We start from the raw sequence: 22307 nt of genomic DNA, 5'->3' as shown, positions 1-22307 counted from the left end.
CTGCCATCAATTCTGCTTCCGATATGGTGCAAGGCAAGCTCCAACTCCTAAGCTACCGAAGGTTTCATTAGTTTATGCTCCAAAAGCTGACACTGAACCTTTCAGGCGATTGAAGGCAAGAGAATGGGTTTCGGTTCCTGCAAGACATGGTATTCAGTGGTGGCATATATGGGAGTGCAAGCGGACCCAAAACTACTAACTCTAGTTGTTCACGGCAAGGACAGCTGCTTTGGATAAGCAACTTTTTCGGCAGTGAAATCAAATGTTGCGTGTTCTTAAAAAGGTGCAAGACAAGATTAATAAAATATAGCCTCATGGCAACAATACCGTCAGCCTTCTTCCTCAGCCACACTGGCATACAACACATGCCATTGTGCGTTTAAAGAAGGTCGTAACCTGTACGGGACAGCATCGCTTGTTGGCAACATTATATTTGGACAATGAATATTACGTTGAATGAGTTCTTGCATAGCTAAATAAATCAGAACGGAAAAAATCCATGTTGCAGCCACTAGGTTGAGTGTGGTCACATTTGACGCATTGTAACTTGTTCGTTACTCGAATAATGCAATTTTTTTTTTACGCACAGTGGTAGACAATGTCCTTGACTTCAACCAGAGCGACTTTCAAAAAAATTAAAAATGACCTTTTCAAAAAGCTATTTTCAAATTTAGATGTTTTTGGCAACCCACTTATGTTCAAGTGCTATCTTTAAATATAACAGTGCTGGACAAAGCAACGAAAATTATTTTGGAAGAATGTGAAAACTTAGAAGTTCATGTGCATCGAGTTTTATTATTCTCACTTTAATTAGTCCAGAGCAATAAAATCCTGAATTACGCGTATTCCGGTCCGTTTACCATGTCTGTGATATTTTTTTACTCAAGATTCCTTCCATAGCCAACTGTGACAAAATACTCATACGGTAGCATTTCACTTGTTCTTTGTGGGAAAAAAATGTGATCGAGAAAAGTACGATTGCTTCTTTATGCTCACTCAAATTTCAGAAATCGCAAAACTGGTGAAAAAGTGTTTTCGATGGTAGAAATTTGTGTTCTTTTTTTTTTAGGCGAACAAAATTCTTCTTTAACAAAGCTATGTTCAGAATCATTGTCCTGGGCCTAAAACCTGCACCTAAAGCAAATTTCATCAAATTCGGGAACAGTGACCAGGACCACCTGTTCATTCTTATCTTGATTCACCCGCTACAGTCAAACCAACTTACAAGAACATTCAAGTGCCAAGAAGATTGCTATAATAATGTCATTGGCTGAAAATCGCACCATGTGAAACAGCCTATACTCCGATGCCCACGAGTTGCATACAACGCTACGCCATCAATTTCTACTTGGCTTGTGCTCTGTGTGCTTTCCCACATCTGCAGATCGAACAGGTAGACTCCCATTATCCTTTCTGTTGTTTTCTCGCTTGGGCTACCATATCGCACATATGTGGAAATGACTTCATACAGAAGCATGGAGGCCTATTGCATGCATACATTACATGAATGAAGAATGCTTGTGAAATGCAGTGTACATGAGCCGTCACTCACAGTAGAGAGGCTGCTCAGTTTTTAATAGCCCTGAGCACATTTTCCCAGAGCATATTTGTCCCAAGGCACGTTCACAGTTGATGATGGGCATCCACTGCAGATGGAGGAGCAGAGCACTTCAGACAGTGGACATAAATGGCTCACCTGGGATGAGTCCTGCCACGGTGAGGCTGAGGAAGAGGGTGGCAACCAGGCACTTGTCAGCCAGGGGGTCCACCACCGTGCCCAGCATGCTCTGCTGAGAGGGGAACGACCTTGCCACCCAGCCATCCAGCTGCACAATTACAAAGAGGGACAACAGACCTCACTGTTCATAAGCGGCTAACAATTGTGGAAAAAAAAATATTGGTGTTTTTACGCAGATAGCAAGGCAGCCAACAGCCACATCTTACTTCAGCACCTGCCAAACAATACTGCCCTGTGTTGTTTGGCAGTTAGTCGCCACCACGGAGCAAGAAACATTTAGGAGTCGAAACTCCACTGTTTGCGGCGACCAGAGAAGGTCACAAGCCCGCGGAGCCGCTATCATGCTGGCGGTACCTGGCGGCCGAGAAAGAAATTACCGCCGGTTCGGTTGCGAAGGCAACCAGTCGCGCGTATTGCTTGCATTCGGCCCCCGCGCGCCTGGCACAAGGCAGTCACATGTGCCTCTTCAGCGCTGACAGCCTGGACAGCGATCGGTGCTACGCCTTAACCACCTGAGCACAGTAAAAAATAAAACGCATTTTCTTCGGTTAGCACTTTCCAACATGGACTGGATTCCATCCAGCAAGCCTTCATTGGTATTGTCCAACGCGTGACCAACCTAGAAACTGATATTCTCACGCCTCCTAGCCATGCCGCCCCCGTCTGTGACCCTTCCGGGACACCGATGGCAACATCCACCATCTCCCATCATGGCTCACACTAATCAAGACGCCCTCATTTGGCAGTGGAACTGCCGAGGCTTTCACCAGAAATAACCGGTACTCAATCAATACCTACGCCAACATACCCGCCGCCCAGATGCTATCCTACTTCAAGAAACCAATAACACCCCGACCACGCTCCCCGGTTATCAAACCTTCCATACCACCCAGCCTCTTCACCGGGTCTCCACCCTAGTACGGCGTTGTATTCCTGTTATTGAACATGATCTCAATAGTCCTCACATTGAACATATATTCCTCGAATTATTTCCCAATCGGAAATGGAAAGAATGCATCTTCCTTCTGAACATTTACAATAGCCCAAAGGACAAAGCAAGGTGTCGCTTCCTCACCCTCTTTAAGAAGGCTCTTCACGTAGCTGGAACGCAACCCCTACTCATCGGCGGTGATTTCAACCTCGCCCATACAGGCTGGGACTACTTTCACACGGAAGCTGCAGCTCGCAACCTCTGGCAAGATTACCACGACTTAGGCCTTATGCTCATCACGGATCCCTTCTTTCCCACACGCCTCGGTACCTCCACTACCCGCGACTCTACCCCCGACCTCACCTTCATCAAACATATCAACAATGCACACTGGACCAACACCCAGGAAGACCTGGGCAGCGACCATTATATCCTTGCTCTCTTTTTACCCCAACTCGCTGCCGCCCCTGCACCCACTAAAGAATTCACCATTACCGACTGGGATGTTTTTCGAAAAATACACATAGGTTCTAACTCAGCAGATGGCTTTATCGACATTAACACCTGGATGCAAGCGCTAGGCACTGATGTTCAAACGGCCACTCGGGTGGTAACTACAGATGCCTCAGTTGAACGCATGGATAGCCGCCTCGCCCATCTTCTGGAGGCTAAGGCCTCCATCCAAGCGCGATGGAAGGGGCAGCGCCTAAACCGTCGCCTCAGAAGTAAGATCTCCAAACTCAACACTCAACATCTCCAAACTCAACAATTGTCAAACCCTCAGCCGGCAACAATGGACTGAGCTGTGTAACACGATGGATGGACAACTTCATCGCCCTTCCTCGTGAAAACCCCTCAAACATCTGCTTGATAATACCACCACCCGCACCACCCAACATGATCGGCTGCAGAAGCTCCTTTATATGGACACCCCTCAGCAAGGTCCACAACAGGTGCTTGACTACCTCTGCACCAGATATATCTCCAGGGGACAAGTCAGTCCACACAGCAATTACATCGGTAGCCCCAACCCTACACTAGACGCCGATTTCAGCGTATCTGAAATACATGCTGCTCTACGCAAGCTTAACGGTCGTTCTTCTCCAGGCCCAGACGGGGTCACCAACAAAACCCTTCGCAATCTCGATGACGAGTCCGTGTCCCATCTGACTGACTACATCAACGATTGATGGCGCAGTGGTGCCCTTCCAGCTGCCTGGAAGACTGCCAACGTTATCCTAATCCCAAAGCCTGGCAAACCATCTAGCCTCAATAACTTAAGGCCCATCTCCCTCACTTCATGCGTAGGCAAGGTGATGGAACACGCCTTCTTAGCATGCATCAACAGTCACCTCGAGGACAACTCTCTCTATCCCCACACCATCATTGGATTTCGCCCTCACCTTTCTACTCAAGACGCTATGTTGCAGCTCAAACATCAAGTGCTATACGATCGTTCCCGTAACATGAAAACCATCCTCGGACTCGACCTCACTCAAGCCTTTGATAACATTTCCCATGCAGCTATCCTTGACCAGGTCTCCAACCTCCACCTTGGAGAGCGAGCCTACAATTACATTCGTGACTTTCTCTCCAATCGCACGGCTACCCTCTCGACCGAGGATTTACGATCAGACCAGCTTCCCCTTGGCAGCAAAGGCACCCCACAAGGTTCAGTTATCTCTCCCATGCTCTTTAACATAGTCATGATTGGCCTTGCCAAGCAACTGCAACAAGTCGATAATATCAACCATACCATCTACGCCGACTACATACCCATCTGGTCGTACCGAGGCAGTGATGGTCAAGTGGAATCAGCCCTCCAAACGGCGATTGACACGGTTGAAGCCTATCTCCAAGGGACTGGACTGCGCTGTTCGCTGGCTAAATAGGAGCTTCTGCTATACAAGCCCATTCAGCGGGTTCGCCCTCCCAAACACCAATCTGATCACCGACCCTGTGACGCCATCACCCTACGCCTTCAAGATGGCAGTCCTATCCCGCACGTCCCTAGTATCCGGGTTCTCGGTCTCACCATCTCTACCAACGGCTCCAACGCCTTGGCTCTCAACAAGATCTGTGCCCAATCTCAAAACACCCTACGACTTCTTAAACGTATCTCTAACCGACGAGGGGGCTCAAAGAAGAAAGCCTTCTCCGCCTAGTCCAATCCTTTGTCATATGCCACATTACCTACGTTGCTGCGTACCTCAACTGGTACCAGGCTGAGCAAAACAAGCTCGACACTATTATACGAGGGGTCTACAAGCAAGCACTTGGTCTCCCGCATTGCACCAGCACTGAACTCTTCAACCAACTGGGAGTTCACAACAACCTTTCCGAACTTATTGAAGCCCAACAACGCTGTCAGCTTGAACGGCTCACCCTTACTGAAGCGGGACGATTTATTCTATCCACGCTTGGCTTCACCTACCATCACCAACAGGGCCCCAAACAACCGATCCCGACCGACATCCGTAGCTGGATCTACATAGACCCTATCCCTAGAAACATGCACCCTGAATATAACAGGGCCCGGCGCCAAGCTCGGCCGGAGCTATCATAAAAGCCCTTGCCCACGTACCTGGCATCACATTTGTTGATGCAGCCCAATACTCCCATGGCACACGATTTCTGGCCGTCGCAACCCGCGATGGAGTCCTACACCATGCCTGCAGCGTCACTACCCACATTGCCGCAACGGCTGAAGAAATGGCCATCGCCCTGGTCACTTTAGATCCCACGTGTCACACCATAGTGTGTGACTCTCGCTCAGCCGTCACTAACTTCAGCAAAGGCCATATTTCTCCCCAAGCTCTTCGCAACCTCTGCCAGGCACCACACTCTAAAGACAGCGTAATCTCCCTAACATGGATCCCGGCCCATGCGGGACCTGTCCACCTACACCTCCCCAATCTCAACGAGGTCACCCACTCCATTGCGCGAGGCCTAGTCAACCGCGCCGGAGTCACTGGAGATGAGTTGGACACCAGGGACAATCTGACAACTTATAACGATCTCGTTAAGCCCTTTTACCTCAGTCGCCGAACCTTCCCGCCGCCTCACCCAAAGTTCAGCCAGGCGCAGGCTACCACCCTGCGTCTACTACAAACAAACACGTACCCTTCACCCGCCCACCTCCACCTTATATTTCCAGATGTCTACACTACCCTCAACTGCCGGTGCTGTGGAATTCACCCGGCTACACTTCCGCATATGCTATGGGAGTGTCCAGCACAGTACACACAGACTAACACCACGACTCTTTCGTCGAGGTTGCATGAGGTTCTGCGGAGCTCTGCCCTCGACGACCAAACCTGGGCGACCCAGCATGCCCGCGAGGCGGCGGCGAGGCAAGCCCTCGACGTCCCTTCGTGGGAGGCTTAGGCCCGGCCATCATAAAGTGCTGGTTCTACAATAAATGTTTATTCCTCCTCCTCCTCCTCTTCGGTGACTGCTATAATTAGGTAACCTGTAGCTTGCAGTTGTATGCGGCCCCGTTGTTTCACCCACGCAATGACTTTGACTGGATTGCTGTAAGCGCTGCTGGCATTCGTCGTAGGCAAACATGCCTTCAATTTCTTTGAGGATATTACCAGGCTGATTTTCGTCAAGCTCATGGGCCTCGCACACTGTGTGAACATCGCTGATGTTCACCACCGTTGATATTCCTGGCTTGTCGTATACGCTCATTCTTGATCATTTAATGGTAGCATGACTGATATTTGATGACACTTCCCGGTGAGTCCGCTTCTTTTTCGGGGATGTCAAAGATGCTGGAGACGGAAGAAAGATGCATGGAACAGCCTCTGGACGCAGTCCAGGTTTTTTTTCGGGTGGTCCAGGATTACCTCGTCTCTAAACTCGCCGTAGTATTTATCCCGTCTCATCATGTTGCTTGTGAAGTGCTTCTCACAGACGTAATCTCTCCATGTGAGCTGGCGGTCGTCCCCAGCAATCGCCGCAGCCCTTGGTTGCACTTTCAAGGTCATTCGGAACTTTTATTATGCTCACCTTTTCCCTCCAAGAGTTGTACTCGGTTTCGCCTTTTTCAACAAAACACTTGCGTCCCATCTTACGCTAGCGAATTCCGAAGAAGGGCATTTGCGCGTAGCAGCGCTGTTAGTATTGCGGTCCTCTAACAGACACCGACAAGAACTGTTGGTGTTTGACTTGTAAGGGCGCACAAACACGTTTCAGCGTGCCCGTTGAAGCGAACGTCCGTGTCACCTGCTTGTCGTCTGGTCTGCACGGAAGACGCGGGTTTCGCCGAAGAAAGTGCACCCGAGCTGTCCGCCCGGGCGTCTGTTTTTTTTTTTTTTTTTTTCCGCTACGACTTGCATGACGCGCCGCCTTGCGCCACAAGGCGCCGCAACTGCATGCACCCCCATCGGAGTATCCTATTTTTGTGACTATCTGGTCGCCCATGTGTGCCCTCGCTGATGGGAGTTTCAACTCCTACATATTCTTCCTCCGTGGTCACAACTGCTTTTGGGTGGCTCGGTAAACAAGCCAATTGCGGAGTATAAATAAGGTCCTACGTTTCTGGAATTTATTTTGGGACAAAATCAGAGGGCGTTTTTTGTTGTTCATTTGTGGAGCAGAAATTGGAGTGTATTGGAGCTCTCTCTTACAATGCAATAAATTTTGTGTTTTTTGGGCTTGTAGCTGTTACATGCCTTGTAGTATTGCCATACCCCATAAACAAAATTCGATAGCAAAAAAAAAAAGAAAAAGGAGAGCAGTATATCTGTAGGAACACTTTTTCTTTTAGTCGACATTACAACAGCAAAATGATTTGTCACCCTTACAATTTACTCTAATAAAGCACAAGTGTATGCACCAATATTGGGATTGGTCACTGCAGTGCACTCTTTCCAAATATGGAATGAAACATCGACAATGCCCTTTCAGTGTTAGTGGATACAGAAAAAAAAAAAAAACAGATATGCAGTGTAGTGCATGAAAGGGCAGGCCAGTATAAAGCAAGCATGCTCCAGAAAACTAGGGGCTTAACAATTTCTATGATAGCATACAACTGGTATTCTGAGAACTACTGCTAGCAAGGTGGTGTCATGCCCCGGTAGAAAAACAGCAGCAAACAGCTACTCAAACATAATGAATGCTGCTGGCACTTCCTGCATACAAATTTGGGTGCACAATCTAAATGTAGCACGAGAATGATTCACTGAAGTATAGTGCAAGTACTGAGGAATGTTTCGCTGCACGAAGCAGTCCCACTTTTCTGGAACAACAATGTAATAGTCTTAGAAGCGTGTTAATCATTTCACAGCGCTCCTCGTCACCTACAATTTGAATTATGTAGTTGACACCTTCAGCTTTTCACTTTCTTCCATGCATTTTGTCATGGTGTGCTTACGTGATCACAACTGACGGCCACTAAATTTGGAGCTCCCCGGGGAAATCTGAAATGTTTTTTAACATTTTATAGGATTGATTTTAAAACGCATAACCATAGGTATAACACAAATAAAACAGATAAACATTATGCTTTATAAACACTAGTAACATGAAACAATTCATGCAACAGAAAGTGCAGTACAGAGAAATCCCGATAGTTCGAAATCTGTTCATTTGAATTATTGGATAATTCGAGCTGCTCTGTGGGTCCCGGCAAAGTCGTATGTATTTGAATCGAGAAAAGCTCCCATGAATTCGAACTCCAATCACCACGTAAGAATTATTTCAGACAAACCTGTGCCAAAGGTTCAGTGCATCACTAGCTACCGTAATGTTGTGTGCCCTAAAGATGACGAGGAAAGGTGTTTGGGAAGCTGAGGCAGAACCAGAGCATGCGCATCCTGCTTTTCCATCCAGCTTAAAAGAATGAGGAAGGAGCCTCCAGAGTGTGGTTGGTAACATTACCGCGCACTCACCTATGCCTCCCTGCTCTTAGCACGCATTCAATCACGTCATCGCTAACATTGGGCACGTGCGAGTATGGCACGCATCAAGCACCCGTCCTTCTCGGCTCACCCTCGCATGTTTCCTCTTGCACCCACAGCAAACACCGTGCTAGGCGCGATCTTATCGCCTTTTGACTTTGTATTATTATTTATTATTTAGAGCATACTGCAGACCCTAAATGGGTCCAAGCAGGAGGGGCAAAACAAAAACAGAACGATAATAACAACTGCAAAAAGCACAGCAAATTACATTACGGTAAAGAGAATTTATAAACAATGACAGATAGCAGGAACAGAAAACAATAACTTTGCAACTGTCAATAAGCAATTTTGTTAAAGACGGAACTTAGGCTTCTTCCAGCACATGTCACGTACCGATGGAGGAATATGACTTTTTCAATGCAAACCCAGCGACGGTCTTGCATGTTGTACCACACGGTCGGTATCCTTAAAGGTGCTCTCCTTTGTTCGAATTTTGTTTTATTCGAATAAATTTTTAGACACCTTGGAGTTAGAGATTCTACAGTACTTACATTTTCTAATTGAATCATGCACATTCAATGCAATGTTTGATTCTAAATGATGCAAAACTTTTTTGAGTTCGCAAGGTAGCAGCAGTAGCGGGTGACACGAGCACAGCCTCGTCGACTGTGGCTACTTGCTGTCTGCATCAAAAGGACCAAGACGACGTATGATGCTTGTTGAGGGAAGAATGTTGCTGAGAAGTGTATGCACAGCAAAGTATGACACGTGTCTAAGCACATTTATGGTTTCATACACAATGGCCCAAGTTGTCTCTATATACCCATAAATATATTTGTCAAGGAAACGATGATGAATGCTGAACCTCAGGGAAGAAACAAAAATGCTTTGCTTTAGCAAGAAGAATGCTTGCTATTCAGGGGGCAAAAGCGTCTCCATTAGCAGATTTGGGTGAAGCACTCACCACATCAGTGACTCCTGCTGCAGCGAAAAGGACGAGGGCAGAAGTGTAGCCCTCAGTCACCACCAAGTAGCCGAGGACGGGGCTGGAGCATAGCCGCGCCAGTGAGAGGGCGTTAGGTATGGTCATGACGTTCTCGCGCTGCCGCCACCGAGTTTTTGCATGAGTGAGGAGACAGGAAGGGGCACAGGGCAAAAGCAGCAGGTGATGGACGAGAATCATCAGTGAGCAGGGAACATGTTCATTGATTGAATTGGTCTTCACTCTGAAAATCTGCAGCTGGGCTACAATGGGGTGCTGCAGTGCAAGATATTCACACCGAGGAGAATTCACATGGCTACGCAACTGTTCTCGATTGTGGTAAATTAGCTTGCTTAACTGCTAGACAATCCTTTCTTGAACGTCTGAGCCAAACATCACTCCTGTACATTTATGCTCGCAATAAACGATGCTTCATAATGTGAAATGTAATTACCAAAAACACTGAATAGTAAGATTCAAACACCGTTTCGTATTAATGGTGAAAAATACTGTTCATTATTTGAAAAATATTTGACGTGCCATTTGATTCCCGCACTATTTGATTACTCTTCAGACTATTTGCACACGCCTAGCATACATTTGCCACAAATTATTCAACTTTGGATAATTCAAACAATATTGCAGCCCTCAGTCATTAGAAGTCCACTGCAAGCATGTGCACCCTTGATATTTTAATTGTACTTCGCTGTCGCAAACGCGATTTGTGTGCGCTTTCTTTTTTTTTAATTCTTTTTTTTTTGCGACACTGGCCACGTTTACAGCCTGTTAACCAAGGCTCCAAGAGCACCATTAGCAGATTCAATCTATCACTATCCTGAAACAAGGTCCCTTTTGAAACAAACGTCCTTCACACAGAAAATGCATTGGCACAAGCATCGCTAGAAAAAACAAACCGGAAAAGAAAAAACAGTGCCACAGTACTGAGCGTAATAGTACGTCATTCTGCCGTGTACGAAATGCCCCACCACGCCTCGTGTATTTGCAAAGGCTCCAGCACAGAAAGTGGCATTAGGAAATAAAAGGAACAACACAATAACCCTGCCGTAGCAGCACGTCTTGGTAAAATTGCGAGGCGTGTATTCGCCCTGACGTAGCCACCACTCGCCGCAAAGCAGAGACGAGAGAACCGAAACTAACACGAAGCAGTGACAATAAAGAAAGACACCAGCACGAGAGGAAACGGGCACAGCACAACGCCCTACCAGAGGCCCCATGCGCTCGGTCACGATCCGCTTGGTCTGCTCGACGTTCTCGGTGACTTTCTCGCGCGTGGCTCGCAGCGACCGTCCGGTCTTAGCCAGCGACTCGCGCGTGCGCTGAACGCGCGTCCGGGTCCGCAGAAAGTCGGGCCTTGTCGCCACCGGCTCCTCGGCGCCGCGATCACCGCCGCCTCCGGCACCCGTCGAGATGCACGACACACGCCACACACAGTTCGACGCCGGCGACAGACAAGGCGCCACATCGAGCGCAGCTGCGGTGATCCCAACGCTCGCGGTGTCGGCGCGGGCCGGGGCGGGGACGCGCCGTAGTAGCGTCCGCAGCGGCAGGCCACCACGCCGCGACCACAGTCTGAGCGCCATGTGGAGGAGACGGCCGTCGACGAGCCCTTTGCCGGCGCCTGGGAGGGAGTGGTTGTTGACGAAACGGCCGTCGTCACGCCGTGTTTGTTTTGTGTGTCGGGACACCTCGAGGGACGGCACGGCACAGATGTGTCGGCGGGCGCCTACGGAATCGTCGTAAGCTCACTGCACAAAATGCGGCGAGGGTTCGTTGCGAAGTGACGAGTCGAGAAGCTCGAAGAAGCCAGCGTGGAGTAATTAAAGTGAGCACATGGAGCGTCAACACCGCCGACACGCTAATTCGGGACGTTCGGGACCACAACAACTGCCATGATGAATGACGGTCTATTGGATCCGGATTGCCTTGGCTGCACAAAACTCTTCTTACAAGTAACATATATATATATTAAAATTTCGAATTGAGAGTTTTCAACTATATAAATGAGTTGCAAAACATTTTACATACAAAGCGCATAGTGAAAATGTGCACATATAATTTCCCTCGAAAAGCCAGTTATTGAGTCATCAGAAGCCAAGGGCCAGCTGTTTTCGAGTCTGGCTTCAGATGGCACCGGTGTCACGTCGTCTGCAGTAACGAAGCAGCGGAGTCAGCTGCTACAGCTGCCACGCGCTTCAGGAGAACCGCATTCCAAGCCCTGGCCCCTTCCTGACGTAGCGCAGCGTGACGAAACACACGTCGAACAGCCACCAGTACCGCGCCAGCTCGCCACGCCAACGGCCTCACCATGCGCGTAACGGTACGTACTTACGCCGTCTTCGCATCAACGACACGAACCGCGTCGCGTCCGCTGCGGAGCGGACGGGTTTTACGTTGGTCGCCGGACCGGTGGCGAAAATGTAACGCACAGCGGCGGCCGCTCCTGTTTCACCGGCACCCTTTCGCATCCTTTCGATACAGTTAGGGGGCCCGTTTCTGGGGGCCCCCCAACGCGCAGCCGAGAGCGCTAAACCGCGCGCGCAGATGAAGACGCGCTCTCGAAACCCATTTCACTCTCCATTCATTCTCGAGGCCGGCCCGGGCGGCTAGTTGATACTCAAGCGTGCTCGCTGCAATTTGGCAGCATTGATGTAAATTTAATCGTTGTTTATGTTAATACACACTGTTCCTTGTTTGGTTATGACGATTACCGCCGTTGATTTCATCGTTCGGGTCGCGAACTTGCGTGACCAGTGCCACCGATAGAGGATCGGGAAGTAGGGGTCGGCGTTTTTATATGAATGAGTGAACGTGAGCAAAGTAATAGAAGTGGTGATGCTTTTTTACTACGGTGCAGGTAGCAGCGAGTTGGAGAGATCAATTGGTCTGATAGGCAGATTCTGCAATGGGGCCACAAATGACCAGTGGACATCCCAGGGTCAGCCAGTTTCGGCCATTTGGTTGCCCATCGGATATCCATAGAAATCCAGTATGCTCTAGAAAATTGGCCATGCGTCGAATGTCCCGACGGCTGTCGGAACCGAGCGTTCGGACGTTGTAGAGGCTTGCGAAGCCATGCACTGGCCCTTTTTAATACGCCTCTCGGATATTAAAACACGTAATTTTCTTTTGAAATGCCCAGGACATGTTAAAATCCGTGTTTTTCTTTCTTTTTTTTTTTTTTTTTTTTAGAAATCCGAAGGACGTCGTCCATCAGATGCAGCACACAGATGTTTGACACGTCCACGGGATATCCATGTTTGCGGGTACTATAAGCGCACGCGGAACACACTGAACGGCGTGATTGCTACGCATTACGACCACATTAGACATAATTGTGCAATGCGTAGCATGCAGCGTGTGCCGAACGGCGTGATTTTGTAACGCAAGAGATGCCGGAAAGGTAACATTTCCAGGCACAGACTGAGCAGAAATAATGACGACGTTATACACTCTTTAACTGTTTATTAATTAAGCACAAGGCTTGTTACACATATATTACGCATACACTCGATACCACGGGGCGGCAAAGAGCGAAGGACAAGTCATCTTGTATGCGACAAACCTATGTCAATTTCATTTACGCATCATATAACGAAACAGGTGTTTGAGTGATATGAATATGATGTGTCTGTAGCGGTTTTATGTTTACTCCTGCCCAGGATCCTCAGCTCCAAGAAACCCGGTTCAGGTATAGAGCAGCACGATCTGCATTGCGCATAAAAATGCGGCCTCATATCCTTTTATAAATTGTTAGCGTATTCCCTCATTCGGTCGTTCACGCAACGGCCGGTCTGCCCGACGTAGGTGTTTTCCGCAACTTGGAGGGGCCTGGTGTAGACCACTCCAGTGGAACACTGCGCGTATCGTTGTTCGTGCCTGACTTTGCATCTTTCCGCAGCACATCGTGGATTCGGAGGCATAGGCGGGTCAGTTTGTACAGGGCGGAAAACATGCATCGCCACCTTCTTGGAGCTGGTGGATCACCTTGTGTAAATAAGGTACCACGTACCTCTGCCTTTCTTCGGGTATCCTGCTCACCCTTCTCGTCCACCTTGGGATTATTGCGAAGTTTGAGCTTCTGCAGCAAGGTTTCCGCCACCTGAGGTGATAGCGAACGCGGGAATCCGGCATTTGAAAACCGCTGGACCTGATGTTCGAAACTAGACTCGAGCTGGTGGACCTTCCAAGCGCGGACCGTAGGCGCAACCTCGCGATAGCTCTTTTAACAAGTTTAGAGTAGGCAGAGTCGGTAGAGCAACAGTCGTCTTCTCGCGAGCACGGTGAACAGCGCTAGCAGGCCTGTTCACTTGAAAACCTGATGTTTAAATCTAAAAGCGGCAACTCATTAGGAAGCGGATGATCATGCGTAAAAAGACAGCCATTGCCGTGGAGTTCAAAAAGATTCAAAGTCCTGTTAATTTTGTCGTGGCTAGTTAAAGAATACTGTTGGTCCATCGTAATTAAAAAGTCGTCTACGTATCTAAAAACTTCTTCACAGATACATCTTGTGTGCACAAACGCGCACGTGACCTTATGACAGTAAACTACTCAGTTCCTTTCTTCAAGTCCTACCTAGCACGAGTGGAATATTCGGCTAATTAAAGTCTTGAAGGTCGATACTATCAGAGAACACATCAAGCACGGTGTGTGCATGAGGTGGATATATATAGCTTTGTTCTATAATTGGAACATATCAGCATACATTTATGTGGGCCGAAAAGGTTCGGGCGCGATGTCCTGAGATGTCCCTAGTAACATAACCTAAAATTTTGCGTACATTTAGAGAGAGCATCCGTCTGGGAAGGAGACGTACGGCCATCTACCAGGCCGTCTGCTGACACACGCTCGCAAAAAATTTCGGATGCTGATTCCGCATCCCAATCTTCTCGGCAGTGACGCGTTTTCCGGACCTTGCCGAGTGGGACGTGGCAGAGAGATCCACTGTTCTTCAGTGGAATGTCGGACGTCTGTATCTCTTAGGGATGTTTGAGACTTTTTGTGTCCTTTGGGGACTTGCCAGCCGACTGTGAAAGTGCTGCTGCATAGCACACTGTTAGGAAGATACAACTAACGCTAAATATAGTCGTACATCAACGCTTAAATTTGTTTGAGTGAGACCGAAAAAAGCATACCTCCGTGCAGTGTACGCTGTCGGATAGCCTAACGATGACGTCAGTAGGATATACACGGAATAAAATTTATCGGATGGTCTTATTTAACGGCCCGAAATGCTATGTGCCTTGTTTCTCCACAGGACTTTCTGTACTGGACGTAATTGTTCGAATGTTATCCGGATATTCATTAACGTCTCGCGCCGGACTTCGACGTTCAGTTAAATGCTGTGTCACCTTCTTGCGTGTGACGTCACTGGCAACGTCGTTCTTCCCCTTTCTACTTCCTGGTTTTCAGGAATTTCGCCAAAATCGTGCTCACGTGGCGGGTCGCTAAATTCTACGATTCTGTGCTTTAGTGTGCGGTAATCAGTAATTTCTGATTTATTCTACCTATTCGAGACACTTCAGAAACCCAACTTGTAAACGAAGTTATGCTTTGATATATCTATAAAGAAACCCGTGAATTTTGCACTGTACTATATTTTCCTGATTTATATTTTAATTTCGTCCCCAGTCGTTACAAGAGGTGAACCGGAAGTGCTGCGCAAGAAACGAGAGCGTCACTCGATGCTCGTGCCACTAATAAACGCATGCGTACAAATTAATGGTCCATAATTTTACTCGCACGCGTAGCTAGGTTTTACGTGCAGGTCATTACACGTACTGCATGAACTGGGAAGCTTAATTTTCACGCGTTTAAATGGTCTTTGTAGATTGCCGACAGCTTTGGACAGCGCACAAATGCCGACGATCGCATCCCCGCTTACGTTCCACGAGGAGGCATGCAGGAACACAACACTACAGTTGTTTGACCGGAAACGAGCTCACTAGATCGGCGAGAGATCGGAGAGATCACTAGATTGCTTTGCAAAAAACATACTCACTAAAGAGCATTTCCAACACAAGGAGATCCCAAGACTTCGCTTTCCTTCGCGTCGAAAGCACTGCTCGCACCAGCATCGTTTGCTTCTTCGAGAGGCCGGCTCTTCGCAATCGGCTCGTACATGTAGGGAGTAACGCCGAACTCCTCAGAAAAACGCAGTCTCTCTAAATTTTCCATTACCGTCTCAGAAAAGCAGCACCAAACTACCTGGCACAGCGCTTCATGTGTAGCGGTAGCGGTCGGTTCGGACGAACACTAGTGTTGACGTCACGAGGCGCCCGACCAATCACAGGCGGAAACGAGACGCGCGAGCTGGGCGTGTCCGCAGCTGCACTTTTCGTCGAAATAAAATATATTTAATTGCGCTTTCTTTCGCTCAATTTCGATACGATTCGAATTCGGAGGGTTGAAAACCATTATATACAGATGTTCACTCATTTTTTCTGTAAAACCTTTCAGCTTCCCTTTAAGTGCCAGATAATATGTCGCGCTTATCTTGAGTTCCAAAGGAAGAGTTCCGGGCGGAGGAAACTAGGTGCATATGACTCGACGTAATGTAATGTCGAGACGAGAAAATTTTGATAAAGTAGGATCGTTGATCGCCTTCTAACTCGTAAATGATACGAAGTCCCTCTTGCGAACTTTCTCGCGTTCGCATTTCACTGTGTGTGTACGGGCACGAAAAGCTGCCATTATATTTCAAGGATCGCACAGCGTAGTACTCGACTTGATCGCCGCAAGTTTTCTTCGAAAGTGCGGGGACCGCGCTGTGAAGAATTTCGATTGACAGATAAAATTAACTTCAGCAGGCACGGACACGCGCAGATGTGTACTACGCCTGTGTGTGTCACGCCTTCAATTATCTCTCGGTCAGCTATAGATGTGCCGGGCCGGCTTCTTTGCAGCGATGCTCACGAGTGCCAAGCTACCACCGCGGTCACATACCTGTCGACACGCGTGCGGCAGTGCGCATGCGCGAATAGGAAGTTACACGCGCGGTGGAATTCCATCTCGGAGGAGCCGCACGAGTGCGTTCCCGCCGCGCGATCAGGTCCGACTCGTTGGCCGACGCGGGAGCGCGGCGCACGCGCCTACGAAGGTCTTGAACCCGCGCACGTATATACGTTTCGCATATACGTTTCCTATACGTCACCCAGACCTCCGCACAATCTGAAACGGCAGCTTGATCGCGCACCGGTTCGCGGCCGCCGGCGATACCGCACGCTTGCGAGATTGGAGTGCGGTCTCACTGACACGTTCACCTTGAAAATCGAAGCGGGGAGAGTCGGAAAAGGCCGGGCAACGTTCACGCTTCACCTGTGAACGCGTGTTTCCGCAGTAAACCGAGAAAAAAAAAAGCGAGCACTCGTTCGCCTCTGCAGCTTAGCAATCGAGTGTGACCAGCCAATATAGACCTTGACGAGAATAACCATTTGCCGCAGCGAATGTGACAGGGGGAAAGAAAGAGGGGGGAATAAAAAAAAACATCGGACAGAAACTGTGAATACGAGTCTGCGTATGTGAGTCCTTTCGTCTAGCAAGAAAGCGTGTACGCGCCGACCTTTCACTGGCTCTGTGTGCGCCGTTGTTTGACAAGGTGCGACCTGAGCCTTCATTCTCGGGGAGCCGTGCGCCTGCATAAGCATCGGCGGAATGAGACTGTGCTGCGGCAGCTGCCTACTGAGAACTGTGAGCATTATTCGTGTGGGTTTCTTTGTTTTTTTTTTAAAGTCGTGTATACCACGTGTTGCTTTTTATGCGGAACGCTTTTTCTTTACAAGTGTCATATCCAGGCGCCTGCGGTTTTTTATTCGATAGGCTACGCCAACATTAGCATCGAGCAAGATTTCAACGATAATTTCGCGAATTAGCTAAAACGTGCTGATATATATTTTTCAAGTTACTAACTTTAGGGCCTACATTTTAGTTGCGACATTGAAGCCGCGGAGTAGTTTGTTTGCTTAGCAGAAATCCTAGGGCTAGCATCACTTCAGAGATATCCGTCCCCAAGATCTGCTAAAACATGCGTAAGCCTTCCATTTAAGACCGTTCCGAACTGTTAGAGGCACTCTATTATGAAGCTGTAAACTGCAACTCCCATGAATTTCATAGCACATATTAAGGTCACATATATCAGGCCTTGAAGAAGACAATTAAGTCCCCTTGTCGAAACGTTGGCTCCTGCTTTCACCTTGTTCTCGTTTTGTTCAATAGTGCGGCTAGTTACGGGATTTTTGCTAAGCAAACATGGTAGTTGACTACTCTTCGGCTTCGAATTCGCCATGGAACGCGCGCCCTAACGTCAGTTATTAAAAAAGGTAATTAGCAAGTTTTTGGTAATGAGCGAAAATTCCGTTTCAGAGAAATACTAGTAGCAAGTTTACAACTCCATGACTCTGCACCAAAAGCAGAAACCGCTGTTCTGTAAATTGCATCATTTAGACATTCTCAAGCGGGCAAATTTTATATGTGAAGTTACAGCTGACATGGAATCGTCACAGTGTTTACGAGGGTTTCACAGAAATCCTACTCAAAAATTATCTGTAGAATGGTGTATGATGCATCATTTTTGTAAGTTCTAGATGTATTATTATAGGGGCAGTTTACAGAATTCCGATATCTATTTTTATTGCCGAGTTAGAGTAGTGAACTTGATAATTGACTATTTTGATTATTTGAAATTTTCAACAATTTTTATACAAATTAGGAATTCCTACATTTAGTATATTTTAACGTTTCTTTAAGTGCAACAGACCGCATAAAAATCGGGGCATTGGGTGCCGAAAAACAAAAAAAGTAGTTACTCCGTTCTGTTGCACTCATATAGAAGGTGCTAAATTGAAGCCTCCTTTTATGATCGAGAGCCAAGCCATGAAAGGCGGCGGAATGGTCCATATATATTGCAGCTGCCTTCGTTCGACAATTCGCCACATCCCTATCGCAACGGCACCGACCGGCCGTCATTAAATGCGGATGTATCAATTGCTCGCGAAATCCATGCGTTCATTACAACTTCGAATTGAAACAACGAAGCAGTCCTTTATGGCGCCAGTTGGAGTGCCTAGGTTATGATGTAGACTTTAAACCTGAGCTACTGCTGCCTTATGGAGGAAGACTAAATTTAGTATTTAATGTTACGTTGTGCACCGAGCTGTTTCCGACCATCTTCATTTCAGTACAACTACGAAAAATACACCACAAGCCTGCTATGAATGTCCTTTATGTTGAACACCTTAGGGAATTATTATAATTTCAGTTTTTTCCACACAACTAATTATGAGGATTCGACTTCTCGTGAAAACGTCGAAGCTGTGTCAGCTTTGTGACATGAGACTTTCAAAAATGTTACTGAAGCAATATAAATCTGTAAATCACGGACCTGATTGTAACGCGCAACGTTAAAAGGGAATAAATGCTGCCCACTGTCTTTCCGTGTAGTGACAACAGGTGAAGATCTCAACTCGTTTCATATTAAGTTACTACCTCTTATAACCGGCGTCAACCAACATACTTTAGTCAGGCAGTTTACAGAAGAGAAAAGGGTCTCGATTTCAGCGTTGGTTCAGTCCTCCGATGTTTTTCACTCGACAAATGCGAAAATTCGCATGTTTTGCTGTAAACTGCTGCCGCGACCGACGAGGGGCGGCAGGATGTGCACGACACGTATCTTCTGTTAAAACCATGATACCAGGTAAGCTGCCGGTGGCATCGTGCGCAGGGATGCCCGCCCCACTGTCCAGGGGGGGGGGGGGGGGGGGACCTTGCGCGCGCAGGCGTCGGCGGCGCGTCCCGCCTTCGCTTGGATTATCCATGCAGAAGTGAGAAGGGCTACGCGCGTCGCCATTGGCTGGCGGCAGTCGCGCGAAGTGACGCGTTTCATTGTTTTACGCGGTAATGGAAAGTCTTTGAACACCGCTTGCATCGCTACAACCACAAATGCAGGCCCCCCTCCCCCCCCCGAAAAAGGTTTTTTTGTTTAATAAAAAGATTTGGAGGACGCTTAAGCTTCGCCTTTAAGAGTGGAACGCGATAGCATTCAAAGATCCCTGACTGCTTCTCACGCTTCCTGGAAACTGTAGCTTATGTAATCGTAACGTTTACCATGAAACACTGGCGGCGAACGCTATGCACGAAGGCGAGCTTTGTGGTAGAAACGCGGCCTCTAGCGTGGCCGATCCCGGATGTAGTGCACAGCCGGGCCAAGGAAATTACTTAATTTTCAGGTTGCTGTTACAGTTTCGAACTTTTAATAGCTAAGTCTGAGAATATTTAACGTAAAAGGTATGCGCTGTAGGTGTTTTGTTTCGTGACATTTTTTTTTTTTTTGCGGGCTGTCATTGCCAAAATTACGGAGATTAACTTTGTCAAGAATGTAAGACAAGGTACGAGCAACTTTAGCGAAAGGGTGGTGTGGCAATATAACCCACATATACCGCATGTCATATAGCAAAGCGTGGCATATACATTGTCCTAAATATTGGCGGCGAGGACTTACGGAATCGCCATCTGTTAGAAGCGCCTCGCGCTTGCTTAGTTTGTGGGATAAACGGGCTTCTCATAGGTTTGGCTGGCGGCGCCCAGTAAAAACACCACCCACTGCGCGTGGTCTCCACGATGGAGTCACCCGAACCGTCTCTTGCGTGAGAGGTCGACAATCGCTGAGAGCTAACTATGTGCTTATAGTGGGCTGTCTGTATAACCAAATGGAGCATAACAGAATAAAGCCTGAATGCAGCGATCGCATGGGTTCGCAGCGGCCGACTGCGCATCTGCGTGCATGTCCACGCACGATGTTTTGCTTTCGCTGCGCGCGCGTTTTCGCATCGTTTAGTGAGCTTTAGGCCGCAGCATATCAGAATTCAACAGTACACAAGTAACTATTGTTGTGTGGACGCTATCAGAGCTGTTCAAAAATATTTTCGTTATAACTAGGGACTTCGACGCTTACGGCGACTTGTGATGAGCCGTTGCGATGATTCAAACTTTTTTTGTCGCTTCTTCCAAATTTTTGGACGTTTCAATATCATTATTTCTCAAGTTGAATCACACACTATGTTTATTGGTGTTATCAGTGAGCAACTTCCCGGTGGTTCTTTTTCTTAATCCAGTATACATTAATTGCGTGGTGCTAACACAAACGTGAGCATATGCCATGCCTTTTTTGATGTGCCTCTTACCGTTGGCTTTCCATTCCACTGAACTTACCAGTGTCTACCATCAACAAGCTCATAGATCAAAGCTTCGTGACATTAACCGGGCAGGGACGCGTGCGGGCGAGCTTCTCAGTGCGCGCTTTTCTAACTCACTGAACATAGCAGCCCCGATGATGTGGCAGAAATATTCCTTGCGGAAGTGCTTGCTGCACATCCGAGCTGTAGCCGATGGCTGCTTGCCGGTTCTAAATTTCGCAATCGAAGCCTCACGCAGCTTCTTGTCCTGTAGGTATGTGTGAAGGCTCACACCGGACTTCGTTGCGTACGTCCGGCACTGCGGCATCGTACGGTAGCCTCCATATTGGACAACTTCAAAGGCAGCCATTACCCATTATAGTGTTTTCAAGTGTTGTGAAGTAGACACCCGAAGCGGGAAAATCCCCACTTAATCAAACCGCAGTGCAGGTGGGACTTTAAACTTTCGTTTTTAGTTGCTTTGGCGCTTCCGAAGCAGCCGCTGTGTCCACGTGATTCCTCATCCCACGTCACGCTGACGGCAGCGCTAGCTTTCCCAGTGGCGGAGCTCGACCCAATATTAAAGATTATGGGGTTTTACGTGCCAAAACCACTTTCTGACTATGAGGCACGCCGTAGTGGAGGACTCCTGCCAATTTCGACCACCTGGGGTTCTTTAACGTGCACCTAAATCAAAGTACACGGGTGTTTTCGCATTTCGCCCCCATCGAAATGCGGCCGCCGTGGCCGGGATTCGATCCCGCGACCTCGTGCTCAGCAGCCCAACACCATAGCCACTGAGCAACCACGGCGGGTGTCGCCGTCAATATGTAATAGCCTAAAGAGATCATCAAGGGTAATATAAATAAATAAATAAATAAATAAATAAATAAATAAATAAATGGTGATGATCAACAAAGTATGCAGAAGGAATTTTTTTTCAGTAATTATCACTTGAATTCATGGGAAATAAAGCTTCTTGCGAAAAGTTTAGCTTGCTCTATTTCGGGTAGTACGGTGTGCGCTCTTCAGAAAGATGTAACCTGTATAACGAAGTATTTTTTAGGTCCCGTGCGCTTCGTTACAAAAGCGTTTGACGACTGTAGTCTTCGATGAAGAATGCCTGTTCTAAGACGCGGCTGATGACGTATCTGTTTGAAAACTTGTTGGGCAAGATACCCGCCCTGGTTGCTTAGTGGCTTTGGTGTTGCGCTGCTAAACACGAAGTCGCGGGATCGAATACCGGCCACGGCGACCTCATTTCGATGGAGGCGAGATGCGAAAAAAAGCCGTGTGCTTAGATTTAGGAGCAGGTTAAAGCACCCCAGGTGGTCAAAATTAATGCGGAGTCTCCCGCTACGGTGTGCCTCATAAGAAGATCGGGGTTTTCGCGCGTAAAACAGCATAATTTTGTCGTTGCCAGGCAACTTGGTATCGGTTCATTGTAACTAATCGAGTCGCTCTGTCCCGTTGTCATTCTTTTGTGTGGTGTATGTTGTTCTTTGGCGCCTTGAAGGAGTTATCTATATTGATCACCACTGTCTCGTTTGTTTGAAAGAAT

The 22307-nt window shown here is 47.7% G+C and overlaps 2 protein-coding genes across 3 annotated transcripts in view; one reads left to right on the top strand and one right to left on the bottom strand.

Moving 5' to 3' along the window:
* CLS (cardiolipin synthase) overlaps positions 1–11489 on the bottom strand; it is a 49081-nt gene extending 37592 nt beyond the window's left edge. Inside the window, exons 1-3 of the mRNA XM_075698566.1 lie at positions 10784–11489; positions 9543–9680; positions 1697–1826 (exon numbers count right to left, since the gene is read on the bottom strand). Of these exons, the coding sequence (XP_075554681.1) occupies positions 1697–1826; positions 9543–9680; positions 10784–11161 (646 nt within the window). The 5' untranslated portion in view covers positions 11162–11489. The remainder of the gene's footprint in view (positions 1–1696; positions 1827–9542; positions 9681–10783) is intronic.
* A 197-nt stretch (positions 11490–11686) lies between these two features.
* The window catches only part of Gnpnat (glucosamine 6-phosphate N-acetyltransferase), a 41519-nt gene continuing 30898 nt past the window's right edge, over positions 11687–22307 (top strand). Inside the window, exon 1 of one of the 2 annotated variants that reach the window (XM_075698569.1) lies at positions 11687–11898. In XM_075698569.1, coding sequence (XP_075554684.1) covers positions 11887–11898 — 12 coding nt within the window. In that variant the 5' untranslated portion in view covers positions 11687–11886. Of the gene's footprint in view, positions 11899–17145; positions 17268–22307 lie in introns of those variants that run through there. The other variant, XM_075698568.1, reaches the window with a different exon arrangement.

This window comes from Dermacentor variabilis, chromosome 7 (genome assembly GCF_050947875.1).
Source record: "Dermacentor variabilis isolate Ectoservices chromosome 7, ASM5094787v1, whole genome shotgun sequence".
Classification (NCBI taxonomy): domain Eukaryota; kingdom Metazoa; phylum Arthropoda; class Arachnida; order Ixodida; family Ixodidae; genus Dermacentor; species Dermacentor variabilis.
Note: the sequence above shows the minus strand (reverse complement) of the source record. Positions and strands in the feature narration are given on the sequence as shown.